The 25505-nt window shown below is 48.3% G+C and overlaps 1 protein-coding gene across 4 annotated transcripts in view; it reads right to left on the minus strand.

Annotated features, from left to right (window-relative positions):
* Positions 1 to 25236, minus strand: part of casq2 (calsequestrin 2) — a 74988-nt gene extending 49752 nt beyond the window's left edge. The window contains exons 1-3 of one of the 4 annotated variants that reach the window (XM_038802044.1): positions 25219 to 25236; positions 23740 to 24081; positions 23423 to 23507 (exon numbers count right to left, since the gene is read on the minus strand). In XM_038802044.1, the coding sequence (XP_038657972.1) occupies positions 23423 to 23507; positions 23740 to 23979 (325 nt within the window). In that variant the 5' untranslated portion in view covers positions 23980 to 24081; positions 25219 to 25236. Of the gene's footprint in view, positions 1 to 23422; positions 23508 to 23739; positions 24352 to 24402; positions 24535 to 25218 lie in introns of those variants that run through there. The other 3 variants (XM_038802045.1, XM_038802043.1, XM_038802042.1) reach the window with 3 other exon arrangements.
* Between the last annotated feature and the right edge of the window lie 269 nt (positions 25237 to 25505).

Raw genomic sequence — 25505 nt, forward strand, 5'->3', positions numbered from 1 at the left:
TGGAGGATCTTTCAGTATTTTTAAGGCAGATGTCCATGGATTTTTTTTACTAACAAGGGAGTAAAATGTTTTCGGGGGTTGGTGTGAATTTACTAAAGTTCTTTGAAGCAGTAACAAGTGCTGTGGATAAAGAGGAGTCTGGAGACACACTGTACTTGAATTTCCAGAGCTTGATAAGATGCCACATCAAAGGTTATTGCGGAAAATATAAACTCATGGTGTAGGGGGTAACATATAAGCCTGGATAGTAGATTGCATGGCGGGCAGAAAACAGAGAGTATGCATAAATATACTTGATTTTTAGGAACTCATCCACCTTCTTTCTGAAGGAAAAACTGTATACGAATCACTTAACAACAGTGTTAATTTTGTACCCCTGTATGGTATTTCCTTTACCTTTGCCCCTCCCTCATTTCGGCTGCAGCTCTCAAAAAAACCTACATTAATTTGAAGTTATTTGAAGGTTGAAATAAATATTCCCCGCCCCATACTCTTCATGCCCTTTATTTAAACCTGATGATAAGAAATTTGGTTTTACCCATTGGGCTTGTTCCATGGCTAAGCTACATTTGCAACTATGGTTCATTACTCAAATGAGTTGGAGGAGAAACCAAACTATTGAAAAATTAATATAGATAGCATGTGCACACAGGTAGAATTCCTTATGGAGTGTTTACCTAAATCCAAAGGGGATGTAGGGACAGGTTAGCAACAGCCAAGTCAATTTCGGATGCAATTATTAAACTTTACCGGAACAATTCCAGATGTTGTTCCATTGAAGTAAGATAATACTGTACTCCTACCACTTAATCCATATTGTGGAGTATTTTCCATATCACGTGAAAACTACTGTTATTGTTATCGCTTTTTCACACTTCTATTCAACTTGGCAGTACATTCTGACAGCAATCTGACCACACTTCTGGTCAGCATTGTATTTCTAATAGGAAGGATGCATTCTCAGCTTGAATCACGGCAATATCCGACCCTGTAGCACAGCAACTTAAAAGAATGCACTTCAGTTCTTAAAATGTCAGTTTTGACTGTTTTTAAGATGCCAGAAAATGTGCTTATGTGACCTCCTTTTTTAAAGAGCCAGCAACAGTGAAGTCGCCTTAGAACCAAAGTGCAATCCTATTTCAAAAACATCTCATATTAAAAGTGGAGATAAGTAGGTGTAACGCTTCAAAAGAAATGTTAGAAAGGGTAATGTCATCTAAATCCATAGTTTTTTTTTATTACCATTCTTCGGACATCAGTAGTCTTCTAATAAAGTTTACTTGCACTTGAGTACTACAGGAATAGATATGATAATTGTCAACACTTTGGGCTCTTTCAGGATTCTTCAGATACCTTCCATTGGTTATCAGGAGCTAGTGCGATAACTGCCTAAGTGGCATTTGTTGATGACACTAACGAAAATGAACACCACAAATGCAAACACCATCCTTTTCCGCAGCACCAGCTATGTTTCAACTTTTTAAGTTAAATTAATATTCCTTCAGAGGACACAATTCAAATGATAGACCATAATATGCTGCAACAGAACTACTTGCCCTTCCCTGATTCATTGCACTAATACTTTGCAACATAAATTACTGAAAATGCAATCTGATAAAGTTGCAGCAATGAAAACTGGTGCCTGAATGAGAAGGGCCAGCAGCAGAATAATAATTTTTATCGTCACAAGTAGGCTTACATTAACACTGCAATGAAGTCACTGTGAAAAGCCCCTAGTCGCCACACTCCAGCGCCTGTTCGGGTACACAGAGGGAGAATCCAGAATGTCCAATTCACCTAACAGCAGATCTTTCAGGACTTGTGGGAGGAAATCGGAGCACCCGGAGGAAACCCACGCAGACACTGGGAGAACGTGCAGACTGCGCACAGACAGTGACCCAAGCGGGAATTGAACCCAGGACCCTGGCGCTGTGAAACAACAATGCTAACCACTGTGCTACCGTGCCACCCAGTAGTGTATCTCCTTAACCAAAATATTGGAATAAAGGGTCCTGATGTTTGGTCATCGACCTGAAACACTAACTCTGTTTTTCTCTCCCCGGGTGTTGTCTGACCTGCTAAGTGTCTACAGTATTTTCTGTTTTTATTTCAAATTTACAGCATCCACAATATTTTGCTTTTATATTGGGTTAAGAGTGACAGAAAGATAAATAATGAGAGGGAAAGAAAGATTGGATTAAAAAGGAGAGAAAAAGAGACGAGAAGGAAAAAAATTACAAAATTTTTGAAAGAATGCGAGTCCACACTTGTAATTGTTATTTTTTTAATGACAGAGAGGTTGGTTGGTCTTGGTTAATACTTATTATGCCATTAAAAGGGTACTTAGACTGAAATGGACAAGACTTAATTTTCTCTGGTGAGTTTAGTTTGTATCTGCTGCACAAGAACAGTAATTTCATAGAATCACAGAACAATTTAGCACCGAAGGGGGTCATTCAGCATTTCGAGTCTGCACCACTTCTTTCAAAGAGCAATCCAGTGTTTCTCACTCCCTGGTTCTTTCCACTTTTCCCTGAAATCTTTTTCTCCAAGTATTGATCCAATTCTCTTTTGAAGGCCACCATTGATTGCACCACCACCCTTTTAAGCAGTGTACTTCAAATCTTAACCAGACCCTGCACCAAAAGGACCATCCCCACGGCACCTCTGGTTTTCCCACAAATTACCCCATATTGGTGCCCTCTGGTTTCGACCGTTCAGTACGACATCTGCTCCATGTGATGCCATACTGACTTAATACAGTAAAGTGTCCCAAGGCACTTAGTACTGACAGGATAGGGACCAATTGCGGCACACTTCATGTACTGTGCAGTGAAAATGCTGATAACTTAAAAAGTACTTCATTCATCAACTCAGATACTGGATGCAATCAAACCAATTGAGAACTATGTCCTATAGCAAGTGCATTTAGCCACGTGTTTTCCGGCTCGTGTAGGGCCTCAGCGGGGAACGTGCGGCTGAGACTGCACTTAGTCCCATTTCCTGCACTGAGGAGCCCTGCTCGCCGAAACTTCTCAGTGCAGAGAGGGATCTGGACACCGTTTAAAAATGGCGTCTCAATCTCTCGATCCCTAGACGCGACCCCCGAACCCCCTCAAAGTTCCAGCTCACCTATAAGGAGGTCCTCAACTCCCCCCACCACCTCGCACCCCACTTCACAGGCCCAATCACTACCACGCAAAAATGCAGGCCTGGCACCCTGGTAGTGCCCCACTGGCTGGCAATACCATCTGGTCACCTTAGCAGGGCCAGGCTGACACTCAGGTAGCACCTCCAGGGTGCCAGCCTGGCACTACCAGGGTGCCAGCCTAGCATCAGCAGTGCTAGGGTATCATCCTGCCCAGAGGATATGCACCTGGGGGCCTCCAATCCCCTGGGAGACTTCCATGAGTGTCATTAGTTTGATCCCTGTTTATGGAGACCAGTACTGAATGGCGCTCGCCCGAGGTCTCCAAGGCAAAGGGGATAGATTCCAAACCTTGATTACTTCAGGGCACCTCGGGTGAGACTAGCGTCTTGCTCTAACATGCAGGCAGCATGGTAGCACAGTGGGTAGCACTGTTGCTTCACAGCTCCAGTGTCCCAGGTCCAACTCGGGTCATTGTCTGTGTGGAGTATGCACGTTCTCCCCGTGTCTGCGTGGGCTTCCTCCAGGTGCTCCGGTTTATTCCCACAAGTCTGGAAAGACGTGCTGTTAGGTAATTTGGACCTTTTGAATTCTCCCTCTGTGTACCTGTGCAAGCGCGGAATGTGGCGACTCGGGGCTTTTCACAGTAACTTCATTGCAGTGTTAATATAAGCCTACTTGTGACAATAAAAATTATTATTATTATATTAGAAAAGATGTGCCACAATGGACGGTCTTCACATCGCGCCTTTTGCGAGCTCGCGGTAAATCCTGCGAGGCGTAGCGAGCCGGGTAGTCCCCGGGAGTGGGATCTCCCATCATTTACCAGCCACAATGCACCGCCGCGGCTTGTTTTCGGGCATGAGGAATGAGGAGAGGCAATCAAAAAGAGAGAGCACAATTTTTAAGAGGGTACGGTAAAAGATAGACATGAAGACATATGGACACAAATTGTTGAAAGTAGCAGAGCAACTTGAGAAAGTGATTAAAAAGCAGACAGGATCTGGGACTTCCGGTGGGGGCTATGAAGGAGTGAGTCGCACATTTGGTGGCTCCTGCTCGGGTCGGACTTTTGGACCTTTTCCCCTGATTTTTTACCGGACTTCATTTGAAAAATCAATGACAGAGGCAATCGTGTAGTGGATTCCCACATCGGTGCATGGAGAGGAGGATTAGAAGTGCTCACAAAGGCAGAAACAGAAGAACAGAGAAGGCGTGGGCTGAAGCTGCAGCTGGAAACAGCATGAGAGAGAAAATGCTGGATAATCTCAGCATGTTTGACTGCATCTGTAGGGAGAGAAAAGTGCTACTGTTTCGAGTCCGATGACTCTTTGTCAAAGCTTAGAAAGAGGGAGGCAGCCAGAGAGATAGGGAAAGTAAAGAATGGGGACAGGAACTTGGTTGGAGACTCAGCAGGGGTCAATAATGCATTGAAGGAGTTTTATAGTAGGCTGTACGGGTCGGAACTTCCAGCTGGGCCTGAGGGGATGAGGCACTTCCTAGGGGGGCTGAATTTCCCGAAGTGGACGGGGAGCTGGTAGAAGGGCTGGGGGCCCCGATCGGGATGGAAGAGATAGCGGAGGGTCTGAGGGCCATGCAGGCGGGTAAAGCCCCGGGACCGGTGGATACCCAGTGGAGTTCTATAAAAAGTTCTCTGGGATATTGGGGCCGGTGTTGATGAGGATGTTCAATGAGACAAGGGAGAGAGGGGTGCTCCCCCCCGACGATGTCACAGGCCACGATTTTGCTGATCCTGAAGCGGGACAAGGACCCGGAGCTGTGTGGGTCCTGCAGGCCGATATCCCTATTGAATGTGAACGCCAAACTGCTGGCCAAAATGTTGTCCTCTAGGATTGAGGATTGTTTTCCGGACGTTATTGTGGAGGACCAGACGGGGTTTATTAAGGGAAGGCAGTTGGTGGCCAATGTAAGAAGATTGTTAAATGTGACCATGATGCTCCCAGAAGGTAGGGAGGTGGAGATAGTGGTCACAATAGATTCAGAGAAGGCCTTTGATCGAGTAGAATGGGAATATCTGTGGGAGGTACTGGGAGGGTTTGGATTTGGGCGGGGCTTTATTGACTGTATCAGGCTCCTGTGGTGAGCGTACGGATGAATAGGACAACATTAGGTTAATGGGGGGGTTGTTGGGTTACGGGTATAGGGTGGATACGTGGGTTTGAGCAGGGTGATCATGGCTCGGCACAACATTGAGGGCCGAAGGGCCTGTTCTGTGCTGTACTGTTCTATGTTCTATTAGACTATTTTAGTCTGCATCGAGGGACGAGACAGGGATACCCCCTCTCCCCACTGTTGTTCTCGCTAGCCATAGAGCCGTTGCCAATTGCACTGAGAGCTTCAAGGGGCTGGAAGGGACTGGTCCGGGGGGGAGTGGAACACAGAGTCGCGCTCTACGCAGACGACCTGCTCCTGTATGTATCAGACCCAGCAGAGGGGATGGAAGAAATCATGAGGATTCTGGGGAAATTTGGCCGGTTTTTGGGGTATAAACTAAATATGGGGAAAAGTGAGATGTTTGCGATCCAGGCAAGGGGCAGGAGAGGCGACTGGGGGAACTGCCGTTTAGAGTGGTAGGAAGCTTTCGGTATCTAGGCATCCAAGTGGCGCGGGAATGGGAACGGCTGGACAAACTAAATCTGTCCCGACTAGTAGACCAAATGAAGGACGGTTTTCGGAGGTGGGACGCGTTCCCGTTGTCACCAGCTGGGAGGGATCAGATGGTCAAGATGACGGTCCTCCCAAGATTCGTGTTTGTGTTTCAGTGTCTCCCCATCTTTATTCCGCGGTCCTTTTTTAAACGGGTGAACAAAGTGATTGCTGGCTTTGTATGGGCGGGCAAGACCCTGCGAGTAAAGAAGGGGATGCTTGAGCGGAGCTGGGGAGAGGGCGGGCTGCCAAACTTCAGTAACTACTATTGGGCGGCAAATATAGCCATGATCAGGAAGTGGGTGGTGGGGGGAGGGTCGTCATGGGAGCGAATGGAGGCGGCTTCATATAAGGGTACCAGCTTGGGGGCGTTGATAACGGCACCTTTGCCGTTCCCGCCAGCACGGTACTCCACCATCCCCATGGTGGTGGCAGCCCTGAGTGTCTGGGGGCAATGGAAGAAACATGTGGGAGTGGAGGGAGCATCAGTCTGGTCTCCAATTTGTAATAATCACCGGTTTGCCCCGGGAAGGATGGACGGGGTGGGTTTTGGAGATGGCAGAGAGCAGGGATTGAGAGGATTGTGGATATGTTTCTAGAAGGGAGCTTTCCTAGCTTGAGGGAGCTGGAGAAGAAATTTGGATTGGTGAGGGGAAACAAATTTAGGTACCTGCAGGTGCGGGACTTCCTACGTAGGCAGATCTCAACCTTCCCGCTCCTACCACCAAGAGGGATACAGGATAGGGAAGTTTCCAGAGTGTGGGTGGGAGAAGGGAAGGTCTCTGACATCTATAAGGAACTCATGGGGTCAGAGGACACGCAGACTGAGGAACTGAAGCACAAGTGGGAGGAGGGGTTGGTAGGAGAGATCGAGGATGGTCTCTGGGCGGACGCGTTGAGTAGAGTCAACGCGTCCACAACATGTGCCAGGCTCAGCCTGATACAATTCAAGGTTGTTCACCGGGCTCACATGACAGTGGCCCAGATGATCAGGTTCTTTGGGGTAGAAGATAGGTGCGTAAGGTGTGTGGGAGGGCCAGCAAACCATGTCCATATGTTCTGGGCATGCCCGAACCTTAGGGGATTCTGGCAGGGGTTTGCGGATGTCATGTCCACGGTGTTAAAAACAAGGGGGCACCGAGTCCAGAGGTGGCGATTTTCGGGGTGTCGGAAGATCCGGGTATCCAGGAGGAGAAAGAGGCAGACATTCTAGCATTTACTTCCCTGGTAGCCTGGAGATGGAAATTATTAGCTTGGAGGGACTCAAAGCCCCCGAAGTCGGAGACCTGGCTGTCTGACATGGCTAGCTTTCTCTGTTTGGAGAATATCAAGTTCGCCTTGAGAGGGTCAATGTTAGGGTTCACCCGGAGGTGGCAACCGTTCGTTGACTTCTTTGCGGAAAATTAATCGTCAGCAGAAGGGGGACGGGGGATTAGCTGAGCTGAGAGTAGGGGGTTAATAAAGGTGGGACCTGTAAGGGAGGAGGCAGGCTTTTGCTCTATGTTTATAGTTTCATGTACATTGTTTATTGTGTGGTTGTTGTAAAACCAAAATTACCTCAATAAAATGTTTATTTTTTAAAAAAGCATACAGGATCCTGTACTTTAGATATCAAGGCACGGAGTCGAAAAGCAAGGAAATTATGATGAAGCTTTACAAAAGCACCGGATTGCCCTCACCTGCTATGCTGTGTCTAATCCTTGGCACCACATTTTAGGAAGGCTCAGAGAGGGTGCAGAAAAGGTTTACGAGAATGGTTCCAGTGATGAGGGATTTCAGTTAGATGGATAGATTGGAGAATCTAGTGTTATTTTCCCTGGAAAATGTTAACAGGAGTTTTGAGAGAATTGTAAAAAATGATGTGGGATCTGGACTGAGTAGATTGAAATAAACTGTTGCTATTAGCAAAAGGGTTGAGAACCAGAGGTCTCAGATTCAATGTGATTGGCAGAAAAACAAAGACGACATGAGGAAACTCCTTCCCACACAGTGAGAGGCCTTGACCTGACATGCTTGAGAGTGTGGCAGAGGCAGATTCAACTTCATGCTGTTCCACTCATTTGAACAGTGAGGTAGATCACGGGATACCATCTTTGTGCAAGTAACAATGGAGTGGCCCAGCTCGGATAGCAACTTTTGCATTTCCATATTTAATTGCTCATCTGTCTTCGGCTGATATTGTACAGTATTTTCAGAATATTGATGGCAGGTGCCCTTACCCGCACTACTTTGAGAAACAATTATGGCCATTTAAGGGGCATCTTGACAAATACATGAATAGGATGGGAATAGAGGGAGACGGACCCTGGGAGTGTAGAAGATTTTAGTTTAGACGGGCAGCATGGTCGGTGCAGGCTTGGAGGGCCAAAGGACCTGTTCCTGTGCTGTACGTTTCTTTGTTCTTTGTAATAGTTAGTCTAATTTCTTGCAATTCCTCCTTCAAACTGGTAGCATGTCTCAGAGGGAACCGACCAGGTTGGTACAATGTTTTTATTTGCTGCTGATGAGCATTTATTTCACTTAGTTAAGAAACATGGACATCTCAATTATTTTGTTTTGTGTAATCTCCAACAGTCTTTGGCCAAGCACTACCTGAACAAGAACTATCTGTTATAACTCCAATATTAAAGACATTGTAGAGTTGGCTATCAATATCAAAGATGGAGCAATGTCGAGACACTTGCGCTGCTTATCTCAATGCTCAGAAAAATTGATATGGAGCCTTCCGTAAGTGATCAACTCCGCCACCATTATCTTTCCCGTGAAACTCAATGTCAATTCCCTAAACATATGCAGTTTTAATGATAACACCATACTGGGAACTTCCTGCTCCTGAACTCCTGCACTGAGAGCTGGTTGGATGAGTGAGTGTGCTTTCGAACTTGGGTGGAAACAAGGAGAAGAGGCCACAAGAGAGAGCTGATTGGTAAGTAGTTGTAAGGTCGGTAAGTCTTTGCAACTTCTATCACTTTTATAGTTTGAAAATCCATTTTGTGGTTCATAATCTGTAAGGGCTATAATTGGACAAGGAAAGAAGGGCCCTAGAGAATTGGATATAATCTGATATTAAGCATCTTCTAAAGGTTTAATTTAAAGGGTTACGTCATGGCAGAAAATCTCCAAGCCTTAGTTTGTTCTTCTTGCTGCATGTGGGAGGCCGGCAACATTTTCAGTGTCCGGGATCGGCATGTGTTCAGGAAGTGTCTCCAGCTGCAACTCCTGGAGGCCCGCGTTTCAGAGCTGCAGCGGCAGCTGGGGACACTGTGGAGCATCCGCGAAGCTGAGAGTGTTGTGGATAGCACGTATAGAGAGGTGGTCACAACGCAGGCTCAAACTCCACAGGCAGGAAGGGAATGGGTGAACACCAGGCAGAACAAGAGAGCTAGGCAGGCAGTGAAGGAATCTCCTGCGACCATCCCCCCTGCAAAACAGATATACTGCAGTATATATATATATATGTATATACGGTTGAGGCGAATGACCTCTCAGGGCAAAGCAGCATCAGCGAAAATTGTTGCACCAAGTGTGAGAATGCAATAGTTTTAGGGGATTCAATTGTAAGGGGAATAGATAGGCATTTCTGTGGCCGCAAACAAAACTCCAGGATGGTATGTTACCTCCCTGGTGCAAGCTTCAAGGAAGTCTTGGAGCGGTTACAGGACATTCTGGAGGGGGGAGGGTGAACAGCCAGTGGTCGTGGTACACATTGGTACCAACGACATAGGTAGAAAAAGGGATGAGGTCTTAAAAGCAGAATATAGGGAGTTAGGAAGAAAGTTGAGAAGTCGGACCTCTAAGGTAGGGATTTGATTTGATTTACTTTATTGTCACATGTACCGAAGTACAGTGAAAAGTATTTTTCTGTAGCCGAGGGAACGTACACAGTACGTACATAGTAGCCAAAGAGAATAATCAACAGAGAACATTGACAAATGGTACATCGACAAACAGAGATTGGTTACAATGTGGAACAAAGGGCTAAACAAAGCAAATACATGAGCAAGAGCAGCACAGGGCGTTGTGAATAGTGTTCTTACAGGGAACAGATCAGTCCGAGGGGGAGTCGTTGAGGAGTCTTGCAGCTGTAGGGACGAAGCTGTTCCTACGTCTGGATGTGTGGGTCTTCAGACTTCTGTACTTTCTGCCTGATGGAAGGTTCTGGGTGGGAGGTGTCTCTGATAATGCTGTCTGCCTTCCTGAGGCAGCGGGAGGTGTAGACAGCATCAATGTGGGGGTGACAAGCTTGTGTGATGTGTTTGGCTGAGTTCACCACACTCTGCAGTTTCTTGTGATCTTGGACTGAGCAGTTGCCATACCAGGCTGTGATACAGCTGGATAGGATGCTCTCTATCGCACATCTGTAGAGGTTTGTGAGAGTCGATACAGACATGCCAAATTTCTTTAGCTTCCATAAGAAGTAGAGACATTGTTGGGCTTTCTTGACTGTTGCAGCAATGTGAGTGGACCAGGACAGACTGTCGGTGATGCTGACCTCCAGAAACTTAAAGCTATCGACCATCTCCACTTCGGAGCCACTGATGCAGACGGGAGTGTGTGTCATGCTACACTTTCTGAAGTCGATGATCAGTTCCTTGGTCTTTCCGACATTTGATCTCAGGATTACTACCAGTGCCACGTGCTAGTCACAGTAGAAATAGTAGGATGTATTGGATAAATACGTGGCCGAAGAGATGGTGTAAGGGGGAGGCAATCAGATTCCTGGGGCATTGGGACCGGTTGTGGGGGAGATGGGACCAGTCCAAACTGAACTGGTTACACCTGAGCAGGACCAGGACTGATGTCCTAGGGGGAGTATTTGCTAGAGTGGCTGGGAAGGGTTTAACTAATATGGCAGGGAGATGGGAACCTATGCAAGGAGTCAGAGGAGGAGGAAATAAGGGCAAAAACAAAAATCAGAACGGGGAATAAGTGATAGGCAGATAAACCAAGAGCCAGATTCAAACAGGGCCACATTGAAAAATATTGGGAGCGATACACATAATGTTAAAAAGACAAGCTTCACGGCTTTGTGCCCTACTGCGCAGAGCATGCGCAATAAAGTGGATGAACTAATCGCCCAAATAGACGTGAGCGGGTATGATATAGTTGGGAATTTGGAGACATGGCTGCAGGGTGACCAGGGATGGGAACTGAATGTCCAGGGGTACTCAGTATTTAGGAAAGACAGACAAAAAGGAAAAGGCAATGGGGTTGCATTGCTGGTTAAGTAGGAAATTACAGTCGTGAGGGAGGATATTAGCTCCGACAATGCAGAATCTGAATGGGTAGATCTGAGAAACAGGAAGGGGGAAAAACATTAGTGGGCATCATAAATAGGCCCCCAAACTGCAGTGATATTGTTGGGAATGGCATTAAATAGGAAATTAGAGATGTATGTGATAAAGGGGCAACTGTAATTTGGGTGATTTTTATCTGCATATTGATTGGGAAAATCAAATTAGCAGTGCTCCAAGAGCTAGTGATTCAAAACTAACCTGTTGGACTTTAACCTGGTGTAAGACTTCTTACTGTGCTCACCCTAGTCCAAAGCCGGCATCTCCACATCTTCACAAATGAGGACACAAATAAGATACCAGATATGTTGGGGAGTGCAGGGTTTAGTGAGAAGGAGGCACTGAAGGTGACCAATATCAGCAGAGAAATGGTGCTGGGGAAATTGATGGGATTGAAGGCTGATAAATCCCCAGGGCCTGATAATCTACATCCTAGGATACTGAAGGAGGCGGCTCTAGAAATAGTGGATGCATTAGTGGTCATCTTCCAGGATTCTATAGACTGCGGAACAGTTCCTGCAGACTGGAGGGTGGCTAATGTAACTCCACCATTAAAAAGGGAGGTCGAGAGAAATCAGGGAATTATGGACCAGTAAGCCTGATGTCAGTAGAGGGAAAAATTCTAAAATCTTTTATCAAAGATTTTGTAGCAGAGCACTTAGGAAACAGTGGCAGGATCAGACGGAATCAGCATTGATTTATGAAGGGGAAATCATGCTTGACAAATATACTGGAATTCGTCGAGGATATAACTAGTAGAATTTATGAAGGGGAGCCAGTGGATGTGGTGTAGTTGGACTTTCAGAAAGCTTCTGACAAAGTCCTGCATAAAAGATTAGCGTGTAAAATTAAAGTGCATGGGATTGGGGGTAGTGTATTGAGATACTGTAGTTAGAAAACTGTTTGGCAGACAGTGTTGTGTTTGGTCCTTTGTCCTTTACGAAGGAACTCATCAAACATTTTGACTTGTCCAAACCAGAATCTTTTACTGAGTCTCGTGTGGTAAGATATCAATCTGATACAGTGCATGTTATCGTGAAGTCTGCTAATTACTCCTCTGGAACTTTCACCTCGCACTGACCATTCACATGTATGTCTTATTACCCTCAAAATCTTCTTCTGAAGATGGTCAGATGTGTCTCCCTTTATATCAGAGGTCACATGACCTTGATCTTGAGACCGCAGGGCATGTCTGTACCACCATCTGCTGGTTGGAGGTCGCACACCATCCAACTATGATATAGCCTATAGGCATATCACCACAGACAGGAAACAAAGAGTAGGAATTAACTGGTCTTTTTCAAATTGGCAGGCAGTGACTAGTGGAGTACTGCGTGGATCGGTGCTAGGACCCCAGCTATTCACAATATACATTAATGATTTAAATGAGGGAACAAAATGTTATATCTCCAATTTGCAGATAACACCAAGTTGGGTGGGAGAGTGAGCTGTGAGGAGGATGCAGAGATCCTTCAGTGTGATTTGGACAAGTTGAGTAAGTGGGCAGATGAATGGCAGATGCAGTATAATTTGGATAAATGCAAGGTTATCCACTTTGGTAGCAAAATCAAGAAGGCAGATTATTATCTCAATGAGCATAAATTAGGAGAGGGGAACATGCAACAAGACCTGGGTGTCCTCGTACACCAGTCACTGAAGGTAAGCATGCAGATGCAGCAGGCGGTAAAGAAGACAAATGATATGCTGGCCTTCATTATGAGAGGATTCGAGTACTGGAGCAGGGATGTCTTGCTGCAATTATACAGGGCCTTGGTGAGGCCACACCTGGAATATTGTGTGTAGTTGTGCTCTCCATATCTGAGGAAGGATGTTCTAATTATAGAGGGAGTGCAACAAAGGTTTACCAGACTGATTTCTGGGATGGAAGGACTGACATACAAGGAGAGATTGAATAGGTTAGGATTGTACTAACTGGAGATCAAAGAATGAGGATGGATTTCATAGAAACCAATAAAATTCTAGCAGTCGGCAGCACGGTGGGGCAGTGTTTAGCTCTGCTACCTCACGGCGCCAAGGTCCCAAGTTCGATTCCAGCCCCGGGTTACTGTCCGTGTGGGGTTTGCACATTCTCCCCATGTCTGCGTGGGTTTCGTCACCACAACCCAAAGATGTGCAGGTTATGTGGATTGGCCACGTCAAATTGCCCCTTAATTGGAAACAATTAATTGGGTACTCTTAAATTTAAAAATAAATTAATAAAATTCTAACAGGTTTGGACAGGGTAGATGTAAGTAGAATATTCCCGATGGTGTGAGTGTCCAGAACCAGGGGACACAGTCTGAGGATATGGGGTGGACCATTTAGGACAGAGATGAGGAGAAATGTCTTCACCCAGAGAGTGGTGAGTCTGTGGAATTCATTACCACAGGAAGTAGTTGAGTCCAAAACATTGTATAGTTTCAAGAAGCAGTTAGATATAGCACTTAGGGCAAAGGAGATCAAAGGATATGGGGGAAAGTGGGATTAGGCTATTGAGATGGATGATCAACCATGATCAGAATGAATGGCGAAGCGGGCTTGATGGGCCGAATGGCTCCTGCTCCTGTTTTTTCTATGTTTCTAACTCTGATATCAAGATCACTTTTTTGGGTTTAAGATCAAACCTACATTGTTGTTTGGTTGTACTATAAATCTAACGTGATCAAACATGAAAGTTAAGGGTTTTCTTTGCAGAACTATTTTCATTCTTCAGAAATAGTGGTTAAAATGGATCAATATTCTCAGTTGATGCAAACTTTTTTTTTAAATGATCAGTGAAAAGCGACTCCAAAGTTGTAGATTAAAATGATCTCATTTGGACTTCCGGTTGAGGCTATGCAGAGCTAAGTCGCACGTTCGGCAGCTCCTGCTAGGAACGGACTTTTGGGCTCTTTTCACGGCCCCCAACAGCATTTTTTCAACATTTCCCGGTGTGGGAAGGAGACTGCAACATTCCCCCGACAGTGTATGGCTTGTACCAGGAGCGGGGCGACTAAAAAAGTGGTGGTGAAGCCAAAGAAAGTGCGAGGGGAGAAAAGCAAGATGGCGGCGGGCGGAGACCAGGCAGCGTGGATGCAGTGGGCGGAGGAGCAACAGGAGGCTCTCCAGCGCTGCTTCAGGGAGCTTAAAGCGGACCTGCTGGAGCCGATGAAGGCTTCTATTGACAAGCTGCTGGAGACCCAGGCAGCCCAGGGGGTGGCGATCCGCGAGGTCCGGCAAAAGATCTCAGATAATGAGGATGAGATCTTGGGCCTAGCGGTAAAGGTGGAGGCGCACGGGGCGCTCCACAGGAAATGGCAGAAACGGTTAGAGGAGATGGAGAATCGATCGAGGCGGAAGGATCTGCGGATCCTGGGCCTCCCAGAGGGACTGGAGGGGTTAGACGTGGGGGCCTATGTGGTCACCATGTTAAACTCGCTGATGGGAGTAGGGTCCTTCCAAGGGCCCGTGAAGCTGGGAGGGGCCCATAGAGTGCTGGCGAGGAAGCCCAAGGCTAACGAGCCACCGCGGGCGATGCTGGAGCGGTTTTATCGATTCGCCGACCGGGAGTGTGTGCTCAGATGGGCCAAGAAAGAGAGGAGCAGCAGGTTAGAGAACGCGGAGGTTCGCATTTATCAAGACTGGAGTGTGGAGGTGGTGAAGAAGCGGGCCAGATACAAGCGGGCGAAGGCAGTGCTGCACAGGAAGGGGGTGAAGTTTGGTATGCTGCAGCTGGCTCGTTTAGGGGCCTCACGGTAGCATGGTGGTTAGCATCAATGCTTCACAGCTCCAGGGTCCCAGGTTCGATTCCCGGCTGGGTCACTGTCTGTGTGGAGTCTGCACGTCCTCCCCGTGTGTGCGTGGGTTTCCCCGGGTGCTCCGGTTTCCTCCCACAGTCCAAAGATGTGCAGGTTAGGTGGATTGGCCATGCTAAATTGCCCGTAGTGTAAGGTTAATGGGGGGGATTGTTGGGTTACGTGGGTTTAAGTAGGGTGATCATTGCTCGGCACAACATCGAGGGCCGATGGGCCTGTTCTGTGCTGTACTGTTCTATGTTCTATGTGTGTGAGTCACCTACAAGGACCGGCACCATTACTGAGTCTCCGGAGGAGGCGTGAGTCTTTGTTCAGACCGAGAGGCTGGACACAAACTTAAGAGTCGGGACGAGGGGTCATGTGTGGGGATGATTGGGGATTGCTGTGGTTGTGTTACATTTTGAGGGGGGGGAGGGTTCTCTGTTCTTGTTTATTTTTGATTCGGTGTGGGTGGTTAGGGAGGGTTGAGCACTGTTTCGGTTGGGTCTGTCAGGTGGGCTCTTGGAGGGGGGGCAAGTAAGCGGAATGGAGGGTGGATGGCCGGTAGGGGGGATGGGGCCCCGCGGGGGTGGGTGAGGCCCGAGCGGGGGGTGAGGGGACTGGGCCTGTAAAAGGAGCTGCGCCAGAGGAGGCGGGGCCGGGCAGGTGGAAAGCGCAGGCTTTTTCCGCGCTGAAGGCTGAAGGGGGCGGGGCCGGGGAAGCGCGGGCTGTTTCCCGCACTTGGGATGAATGGGGGAGGCGGAGAGCCTGCTGGTGGGTAATGGAGGGGGGTGGGGGGGGGGGGAAAGTCCCACAATGGGAGGAGTCGAAGGAGAGGCGGGAGTGGCTGGGGTCAGCTGATTTACGGGAGTGCAATGGTGGGAGCAACGCAGCTAGGAGGGGTCCTAGCGGGGGGGGGGGGGGGGGGGGGGGGGGGTGGGGGGGGGTGCTGCTAGTATGGTCAAGGGGGAGCTGGAGTGAGTAGAGGGGGTCGGGACGGGGGTCTGCCGCCTAGAGGAACGAGCTTGGTGTGGGGCGTGGGCGCATGGCTGGCCGAGGAGGGGTTATGGTTAGTCGGCGGGGGAGGGGGGCGGGCAGCCCCCTGATCCGGCTGATAACCTGGAACGTAAGGGGACTGAATGGGCCGATTAAACGGGCCCGGGTGTTCACGCACCTGAAGGGCTGAAGGCGGATGTGGTAATCCTCCAGGAGACACACCTGAAGGTGGCGGACCAGGTAAGATTGAGGAAGTGGTGGGTAGGCCAGGTGTTCCATTCAGGGCTGGATGCCAAAAATCGGGGGGTGGCGACCTTGGTGGGAAAGAGGGTTTCGTTTGAGGGGTCGAGCATTGTGGCAGATAATGGCAGTAGGTACGTAATGGTGAGCGGTAAGCTGCAAGGGGAGAGGGTGGTGCTGGTCAACGTGTACGCCCCGAACTGGGACGATGTGGGTTTTATGCGGCGTATGTTGGGTCGGATCCCGGACTTGGAAGTGGGGGGCCTAATAATGGGGGGAGGATTTTAACACGGTGTTGGATCCGGCACTGGATCGCTCCAGGTCTAGGATGGGTAGGAGGCCGGCGGCGACTAAAGTGCTGAGGGGGTTCATGGACCAGATGAGAGGGGTGGATCCTTGGAGATTTGCAAGGCCGGGGGCTAGGGAATTTTTATTCTTCACGGATTGACTTCTTTGTCATGAGCAGGGCGTTGATTGCGAGAGTAGAGAATACCGAGGACTCAGCGATAGCTATTTCGGATCGCGCCCCGCATTGGGTAGACTTAGAGCTGGGGGAGGAGAGGGACCAGCGCCCGTTGTGCTGCTTGGAGGTGGGGCTGCTGGCGGATGAGGTGGTGAGTGAGCGGGTCAGAGGAAGCAGAGAACGATACCTGGAGGCCAACGATAACGGGGAGGTTCGAGTGGGGATGGTCTGGAAGGCGCTGAAGGCGGTGGTTAGGGGAGAGCTGATCTCCATTAGGGCCCACAAGGAGAAGAGAGAACAGAGGGAGAGGGAGAGGCTGGTGGGGGAGATGGTGAGGGTAGACAGGAGGTACGCGGAGGTGCCGGAGGAGGGACTGTTGAGGGAGAGGCGCAGCCTCCAGGCCGAATTCGACCTGTTGACCACCAGGAAGGCGGAGGCGCAGTGGAGGAAGGCCCGGGGGCGATTTATGAATACAGGGAAAAGGCAAGCCGGATGCTAGCGCATCAGCTTCGGAAACGGGACGCAGATAGGGAGATCGGGGGAGTTAAGGATAGGGGAGGGAGTGTGGTGCGGAGTGGGGTTGGCATCAATGGGGTCTTTCGGGACTTTTATGAGGAACTGTGTCGGTCCGAGCCCCCGGTGGAGGAGGGAGGGATGGGCCGCTTTCTGGACCAACTGAGGTTCCTGAAGGTGGAGGAGGGACTGGTGGTGTGATTAGGGGCCCCAATTGTGCTGGAGGAGCTGGTCAAAGGGATAGGGAGCATGCAGGCGGGGAAGGCACCGGGGCCGGACGGTTTCCCGGTCGAGTTTTACAAAAAATATGTGGACCTGTTGGGCCCGTTGCTGGTTAGGACCTTCAATGAGGCAAGGGAGGGGGGGGGGGGGTTTGCCCCCGACAATGTCCTAAGCACTGATCTCCTTGATCTTGAAGCGGGACAAAGATCAGTGTGGTACAGGCCTATCTCGCTGTTAAATGTAGATGCCAAGGTGCTGGCAAAGGTCTTAGCCATGAGAATTGAGGATTGTGTGCCGCAGGTCATCCACGAGGACCAGACGGGGTTCGTGAAGGGGAGGCAGTTGAACGCGAATGTGCGGAGGCTCCTGAACATTATTATGATGCCGGCGAGGGAGGGGGAGGCTGAGATAGTGGCGGCGATGAATGCTGAGAAGGCCATCGATAGGGTAGAGTGGGGATACTTGTGGAAGGTGCTGAAGAGGTTTGGGTTTGGGGAGGGGTTCATCAGGTGGGTTAGGCTGCTGTACGAGGCCCCGATGGTGAGTGTGGCCACAAACAAGAGGAGGTCTGAGTACTTTCGGCTGCATAGAGGGACGAGGCAGGGGTATCCCTTGTCCCCCCCTGCTCTTTGCACTGGCGATTGAACCCCTGGCTACGGCACTGAGGGAGTCGAGGAAATAGAGGGGGCTGGTGTGGGGTGGGGAGGAGCATAAGGTGTCGCTCTATGCGGACGACTTGCTGCTATATGTGGCGGACCCGGTGGGGGGATGCTGGAGGTAATGAGGATCCTCAGTGAGTTTGGGGATTTCTCAGGGTACAAGCTCAACATGGGGAAAAGCGAGCTGTTCGTGGTTCACCTGGGGAATCAGGGGAGGGGGATTGGCAAGTTCCCACTAAAAAGGGCGGAGAGGAGCTTCAGATACTTGGGGGTCCAGGTGGCCAGGAGCTGGGGGGGGGGCCCTGCATAGACTTAATTTCACGAGGCTGGTGGAGCAGATGGAGGAGGAGTTTAAGAGGTGGGACGCGTTGCCGCTGTCCCTGGCGGGTAGGGTGCAGTCAGTCAAGATGACGGTGCTTCCAAAGTTTTTGTTCCTGTTCCAGTGCCTCCACATTCTTATCCCGAAGGCCTTCTTTAGGCGGGTCAACAGGAGCATAACGGGGTTTGTGTGGGTGCGAGGGACTCCGAGACTGAGAAGGGTGTTCCTGGAGTGGAGCAGTGATGGGGGAGGGGGGGGGGGCAGGCGCTGCCCAACCTCTGTGGGTACTACTGGGTCGCTAATGCGGCGATGGTGTGCAAGTGGGTGATGGAGGGGGTGGGGGCGGCATGGAAGAGGCTGGAGACGGCATCTTGTGGGGGTACGAGTCTGGATGCGCTGGCAACGGCGCCGCTGCCGCTCCCTCCAACGAGGTATACCACGAGCCCGGTGGTGGCGGCTACCCTCAAAATTTGGGGGAAATGGAGGCGGCACAGGGAGGAAGTGGGGGCCTCGGTGTGGACCCCGATACAGGGGAACCACCGGTTTGTCCCGGGGAGGATAGATGGAGGGTTTGCGGGGTGGCACAGGGCAGGGATAAGAAGGTTGGGTGACCTGTTTGTGGATGGGAGGTTCGCGAGCCTGGGCGAGCTGGAGGAGAACTACGGGCTCCCCCCCCCGGGAAACACCTTTAGGTATCGACAGGTAAGGGTGTTTGCCAGGCGGCAAGTGGTGGAATTCCCATTGCTGCCGCCACGCACGATACAGGGCAGGGTGCTCTCGGGGTATGGGTCAGAGAGGGGAAGATTTCGGCAACATACCATGTGATGCAGGAGGAGGAGGCCTCGGTGGAGGAGCTGAAAGGTAAGTGGGAAGAGGAGTTGGGGGAGGGGATCGAGGAGGGGGTGTGGGCAGAGGCCCTCAGGAGGGTGAACTCTTCTTCTTCGTGCACGAGGCTCAGCCTCATACAGTTTAAGGTGCTGCACAGGGCATACATGACCGGGACCAGGATGAGCCGGTTTTTTTGGGGGTGAGGACAGGTGTGTTAGGTGCTCAGGGAGCCCAGAAAATCATACCCATATGTTCTGGGCATGCCCAGCTCTGGAGGAATTTTGGAAGGGCGTAGCGAGGACGGTGTCGAGGGTGGTAGGATCCAGGGTCAAACCGGGCTGGGGGGTTTGCAATATTTGGGGTTGCAGAGGAGCCGGGAGTGCAGGAGGCAAAAGAGGCCGGCATTCTGGCCTTTGCGTCCCTGGTAGCCCGGCGGAGGATTCTTCTTCAGTGGAAGGATGCGAGGCCCCCCAGCATGGAGGCCTGGGTCAACGATATGGCAGGGTTTATCAAATTGGAAACGGTGAAATTTGCTTTGAGGGGGTCGGTGCAAGCGTTTTTTAGGCGGTGGCAACCGTTTCTAGACTTCCTGGCAGAACGGTAGACAATGGTCAGTAGCAGCAGCAACCCGGTGGTGGGGGGCGAGTTATTTTCTTTTTTTACTTTTGTTGTTCAATACTGGGGGATCTGTTTGCTTTGTGTTTTGACGGGTGTTAATTTATTATTTATGTGCAGGGGGGAGCGGGGTACTGGGGTGTTTTGTTTTGTATTTAATTCTATGGGGTTCTTTTTCCATTCTGTTGTTGATATTTTGTGAAAACTTTCATTAAAATTTTTTTTTTTTTTAAATGATCTAATTCATTGATGAGCCTAACAAAAAATGTTCAACCTCAATATTTCTGAAGTCGCAAATATAGAACTCATTGCCAGTGCCAATGAGATTCCTAAATTAGAAAATGCTTAAGAGAAAACACTGTGCCAACAGTGGTTACAACGCCAATATTAAGGACATTGTACAGTTGGCTTTCGATAAAGTAAGAGCAACGCTAGGCATTCCGGTATTGCTTATCTGATTCGATTTCGGATTTGATTGCATCAGGATTCCAAATTTACTGGAGTACATCCCATGCTGTCACAATAATCTTTTGCAGCCCTTATTCCATAACCTTATAAGGGAAAGTAAAGCATTAACGACCATAGTGGGCCGGATCTCGAATAACGACGAGTCCGAATACAGGAGGGAGATAGAGAGCCTAGTGGAGTGGTGCAGCGACAACAATCTCTCCCTTAATGCCAGCAAAACTAAAGAGCTGGTCATCGACTTCAGGAAGCAAAGTACTGTGCACACCCCTGTCAGCATCAACGGAGCCGAGGTAGAGATGGTGAGCAGTTTCAAATTCCTAGGGGTGCACATCAACAAAAATCTATCCTGGTCCACTCATGTCGACGCTATCACCAAGAAAGCACAACAGCGCCTTTACTTCCTCAGGAAACTAAGGAAATTCGGCATGTCCACATTAACCCTTACCAACTTTTACAGATGCACTATAGAGAGCATCCTATCGGGCTGCATCACAGCCTGGTATGGCAACTGCTCGGCCCAGGACCGCAAGGAACTTCAGAGAGTCGTGAATACCGCCCAGTCCATCACATGAACCTGCCTCCCATCCATTGATTCCATCTACACCTCCCGCTGCCGGGGGAAAGCAGGCAGCATAATCAAGGATCCCTCCCACCCGGCTTACTCACTTTTCCAACTTCTTCCATCGGGCAGGAGATTCAGAAGTCTGAGAACACGGACGAACAGACTCAAAAACAGCTTCTTCCCCACTGTCACCAGACTCCTAAATGACCCTCTTATGGACTGACCTCATTAACACTACACCCGTGTCTGCTTCATCCGATGCCAATGCTTATGTAGTACATTGTATATATTGTGTTGCCCTATTATGTATTCTCATGTATTTTCTTGAATTCTGTTTAATTCCCTTTTCTTCCCATGTACTGAATGATCTGTTGAGCTGCTTGCAGAAAAATACTTTTCACTGTACCTCGGTACACGTGACAATAAACAAATCCAATCCAAACTCATAATTAAACATGTTTACTTTTTCCAAAGGACAGTAAAACATGGCAAAGTCACAGGCCCCACTTTCCACACATTCCACTTTATTTGCACTGATATTTCTTGCTCTATTTACGTACACATTTTGACCATCGCTCTAGACCTGAACCTTTTACTTCTAACTCCTTTTACTCTTGGTCCTGCTTCAGTCCCCTATACCATCTCAGTCTGTGATTATTTCATTTCTTCCTTCTTGGTATTTTGACTGAATCTTGCATCATAATAATAATCTTTATTAGTGTCACAAGTAGGCTTACATTAACACTAGAAAATTAAGTTACCGTAAAAATCCCCTGTTCGGGTACACTGAGGGAGAATTCAGAATGTCCAATTCACTTAACAGCACGCCTTTCGAGACTTGTGGGAGGAAACTGGGGCACCCGGAGAAATCCCACACAGACACAGGGAGACCATACAGACTCAGCACAGAGTGACCCAAGTGGGAATCGAACCTGGGACCCTGGCACTGTGAAGCAACAGTGCTAACCACTGTGCTACCATGCTGCATTGTTGGTGACAGATTCCTCATCCTATGATTTCAATTTCTATCTCAGCACTCCCTGCCCTCTTTTCTCTGTATTCAATGCCGTCCTTTCCTCACTAAATTCCTCCATCCATATATATTCATAACTACCCTCTTTGGTTTACACAGTGGAAGCTTTGCCCCTGCTCACCACTGTTAGTGGAATGTCATTTTCAATAGTGGCACAGCTCTCATTGCAGGCCTAACCTGCAGCTGTGGCTTGGTTCCAGTCAAAAGTCAGGAGCCATAACTGGAATGGCTAGCCCTTGTTGCACTGTAACTTGATAGCCTTGCTAGAATAAATGTGGCATGAAGGACCGGTACCAGATGAATGAATTGTGCCTGTTGTCATAAACCAGCTGTATGGAGTGGCACGGTGGTGCAGTGGTTAGTACTGCTGCCTTTGGCGCTGAGGACCCGGGCATGCCCAGCCCCGGGTCACTGCCTGTGTGGAGTTTGCACATTCTCCCCGTGTCTGCTTGCGTCTCACACCCACAACCCAAAGATGAGCAGGTTAGATGAATTGGCCACGCTTAATTGTCCCTTAATTGGAAAAAGAATTGGGTACTCTTAAATTTAAATAAATAAAAATAAACCAGCTTTATGGTGTTGGAGTCAAATCCCTTTCAAAAAAGATGCTAACCTAGTGTTGGGGGGAGGGGCATCAGAGAAAGGTCTTCCAACCAGCCTAGATCTTTGTTTACATGTTCTTCAATGCTTTAAGTAGTCCTGATGTGCTCGGGCACCTGCAAGGAAACCTGATCCAATATGGTGGGTAGCTGGCTTTTGGCCTGAAATGAAAATGTGCATCCTGATGCTATATTGGAGGCTCACGCCCGCATTTAATACCAGAAAAACAGGTGTCACCCCAGTGAATTTCTCGACCAGATATTTTGATGATATCACAAGGCTTCAAATGAAGTGGCCAGAAGAAAAATATATACTTTTTAATATATAGAAATGTTAGATAACACACCCATGTGCTAAATATAATAAATTTGCTTTTGTAGCAGCAATGATTTCATTTGAATATGATCCAGCATAAAGCAGTTATTGTTAATTTTGTTGGCCAAATGCTAGAATCGTTGTTATATTCCATGGTATTGCTTTCCAAGACAAACATTATCTTGTGCAAATAGAAGTCTAGAGGGCAAATCTGAGGAAGTGACACTGACAATGTGCAAAACAGATTAAACTGGTTCTACACATAAAGATGGTTCTAAATCTCCAAAAAATTTGGCTACAAACAATACGTAAAGTGACCACATCTTTTTTCGATGGGGCAGAGGTAAGGGAAATGGAATCCAATTATCCAAATGTTTAAAATCATGGGGAGTTGATGGAATGGAGGTGGCGATGTTCTTTGCCTGGAACAAGGTGAAGGGAACTTTTAGAAGGCTATAAATTGAGAATGGAATACACCACCTAACACAAAGCATGGGCTTAAATCAACAATTTGGAAAGGAAATGTACTTGCCTTTTTTCAAAAGCATTTCTTTAAATAACTATCCCAACTGTCTCTGGTTACTGTTACATTCAGCAATGCCAGCAGCCAGTAAGGTGGGGTCCGCTGGGGGTCCCCAGCCCAGGATTGTTTTTCCCAGGGTTTAACATCACGACATGTCAATCACTTTTAATCATTTCTTTCTCACCCAGTTTCTTTGCCAGCTTTACATCTTTCTTCTCATCTACAAGCCCAAATCCAATGTTTTTGGCTTGCAGGACCTGAGCTGCCATCTGCCTCCAAAGGAAAGAAAGAAGGAAAGAGAGGGAAAGTATTAGCTTTGATGTCATATAACCAACTTCGCATGTACCTTTATTACCGTGCGAAAGCATGTAGTTGATCAAAGTTCTCTGGTGTTTTAACCTGCTCTCCTATCTTGTTAGCCAGTCAATCCTCATCAGCAAACATGTGGCTGAAAGTGTTTTAACTACTTTTGTTACCAACCAACCCTGAAACATGTCTCACCTCCAACACCAATTCAGCCCGGTCAAACCGCCTCTGTGCAACTTTGTCTCCTGCGGAGACGGACGCGTGATACATCAGGCACAGGATGTCGTACTTTTCCAAAAGCTTCTGGTAGTTCTTCATGTCGACGTGGACAACTCTGTCTTTTCCATCATACCGGGGGAATTCAAGTCCATCCTCCGCTCGACAACTGATGCAGGCGGCAGAGAAAGTGGCCAAACAGAGCCAGACTGCATTCATCGTAAAAAGTTCAACGTTATTCGTAATCAAAGAGCCGGCAGAGTTAATACAATTGCTTCACCGAAAATATTTTGCCCCTCTCCTTCTGTACCGGTTACAACTCTTGAAGAGAGAAACAGAGAGAGAGGGGGGGGGGGGGGGGACAAAGTCAGAAGAGTCTCTGGAGAAAGAATAGATGCAGGCACAGCTCAGATACCTCACATGCCAACCTCCTGCTCCCTTACCATTTTAAACTCCATTTTAAGAAGCCAGTTGTTTCCAGCTATAAATACATTGCACTGAAACAGCAAAGGCACGAGCCGAGGGGGATTCGCCATCCTCATTTTGATGGGCTTTTCTGGGGAGGGGAGAGATTGACCTTTCAGATAGAGAGTGCAAACTGTGCAAAAAAAAAATACCTAGAGCAGTGTGACAGTAAGTTACCTTCCATCTCTCAAAGCTACTATCGCTGAGTGTAGATTATGTTTCCATCTCGGCACGCTGAGGCTGTTTGGAAAGGTTACGGGATGAAGAGAGAATGCTTCACACGCAGGCGGAATGAATGATTGTACCGTCCTGCTTTATATAGACCATTAGAGCCATACCCAGGAGGCCAGCCAGATCAGTTTATTGTAGGATCTGTAACACTGGCAACACGATCTGACCGTGTCAGGGTGGCCTTTCGCTCAAAACCTTTAAAAAACAATCAGGGAATGATTCCACATTTTTTTCTCAAGTAGCAAAATTATAATGAAATCATGTAAAATAATTCAATTTGAAGCCAGGTCTCCTGAGAGGAGAGCAGTATTATTATTCAGCGCAATGTGTCCTGAAGGAAATATACCTCATGGATGTATTTTAAAATGCAGTGTTCCTAAAATGCTGTCGCGCGCCATAAAACAAATGCAAAATACAAATTGCCGGCGTCGACACGATGGGCCAAGTGGCCTCCTGCTGCCCCGGAACACGTCTGTGAAATGCAAAGGGAAACACAAGTTTGTCATTTACAATGAGTCCGGGTTTCAGTTAATTTAAATGTTTGTTTACTACACTATAGTAAACTTATTTTGATTAGAGTGGCCGTGCCCCAGGGCTACAAGAGTTCACAGGGTACAACATTATCCGGGGTTGAAATCTTGCGTCTGATGATTGACAGGTCACAAAAACGTCACCTACTGTCTCCTTCTGAGGGTCAGCAGCAAATCGTTTGACCCCCCCGCAACAAGTTCAGTGGAAACAATAACAGTGCCATCCACTGACCTGTAAAGCAGTCCTAGTTGTTGGTTTTGACCTACGCAGATGCGAAGGCCCTTTCCTGTGCTGTAGACCTCTATGATTCATAGGGGCTATTTGCCTATATCAGTCTGGCAGAGATTATAAAAGCAGAGAGGTTATGTTGGAGCTGTACAAGACTTTGGTTAGGCCACAGCTGGAATACTGTGTGCAGTTCTGGTCACCCGCACTGTAGGAAGGATGTGATTGGGCTGATGAGGTTGCAGAGGAGATTCAGCAGGATGTTGCCTGGGATGGAGCATTTTAGCTATGAA

Source organism: Scyliorhinus canicula, chromosome 7, assembly GCF_902713615.1.
Source record: "Scyliorhinus canicula chromosome 7, sScyCan1.1, whole genome shotgun sequence".
Lineage (NCBI taxonomy): Eukaryota > Metazoa > Chordata > Chondrichthyes > Carcharhiniformes > Scyliorhinidae > Scyliorhinus > Scyliorhinus canicula.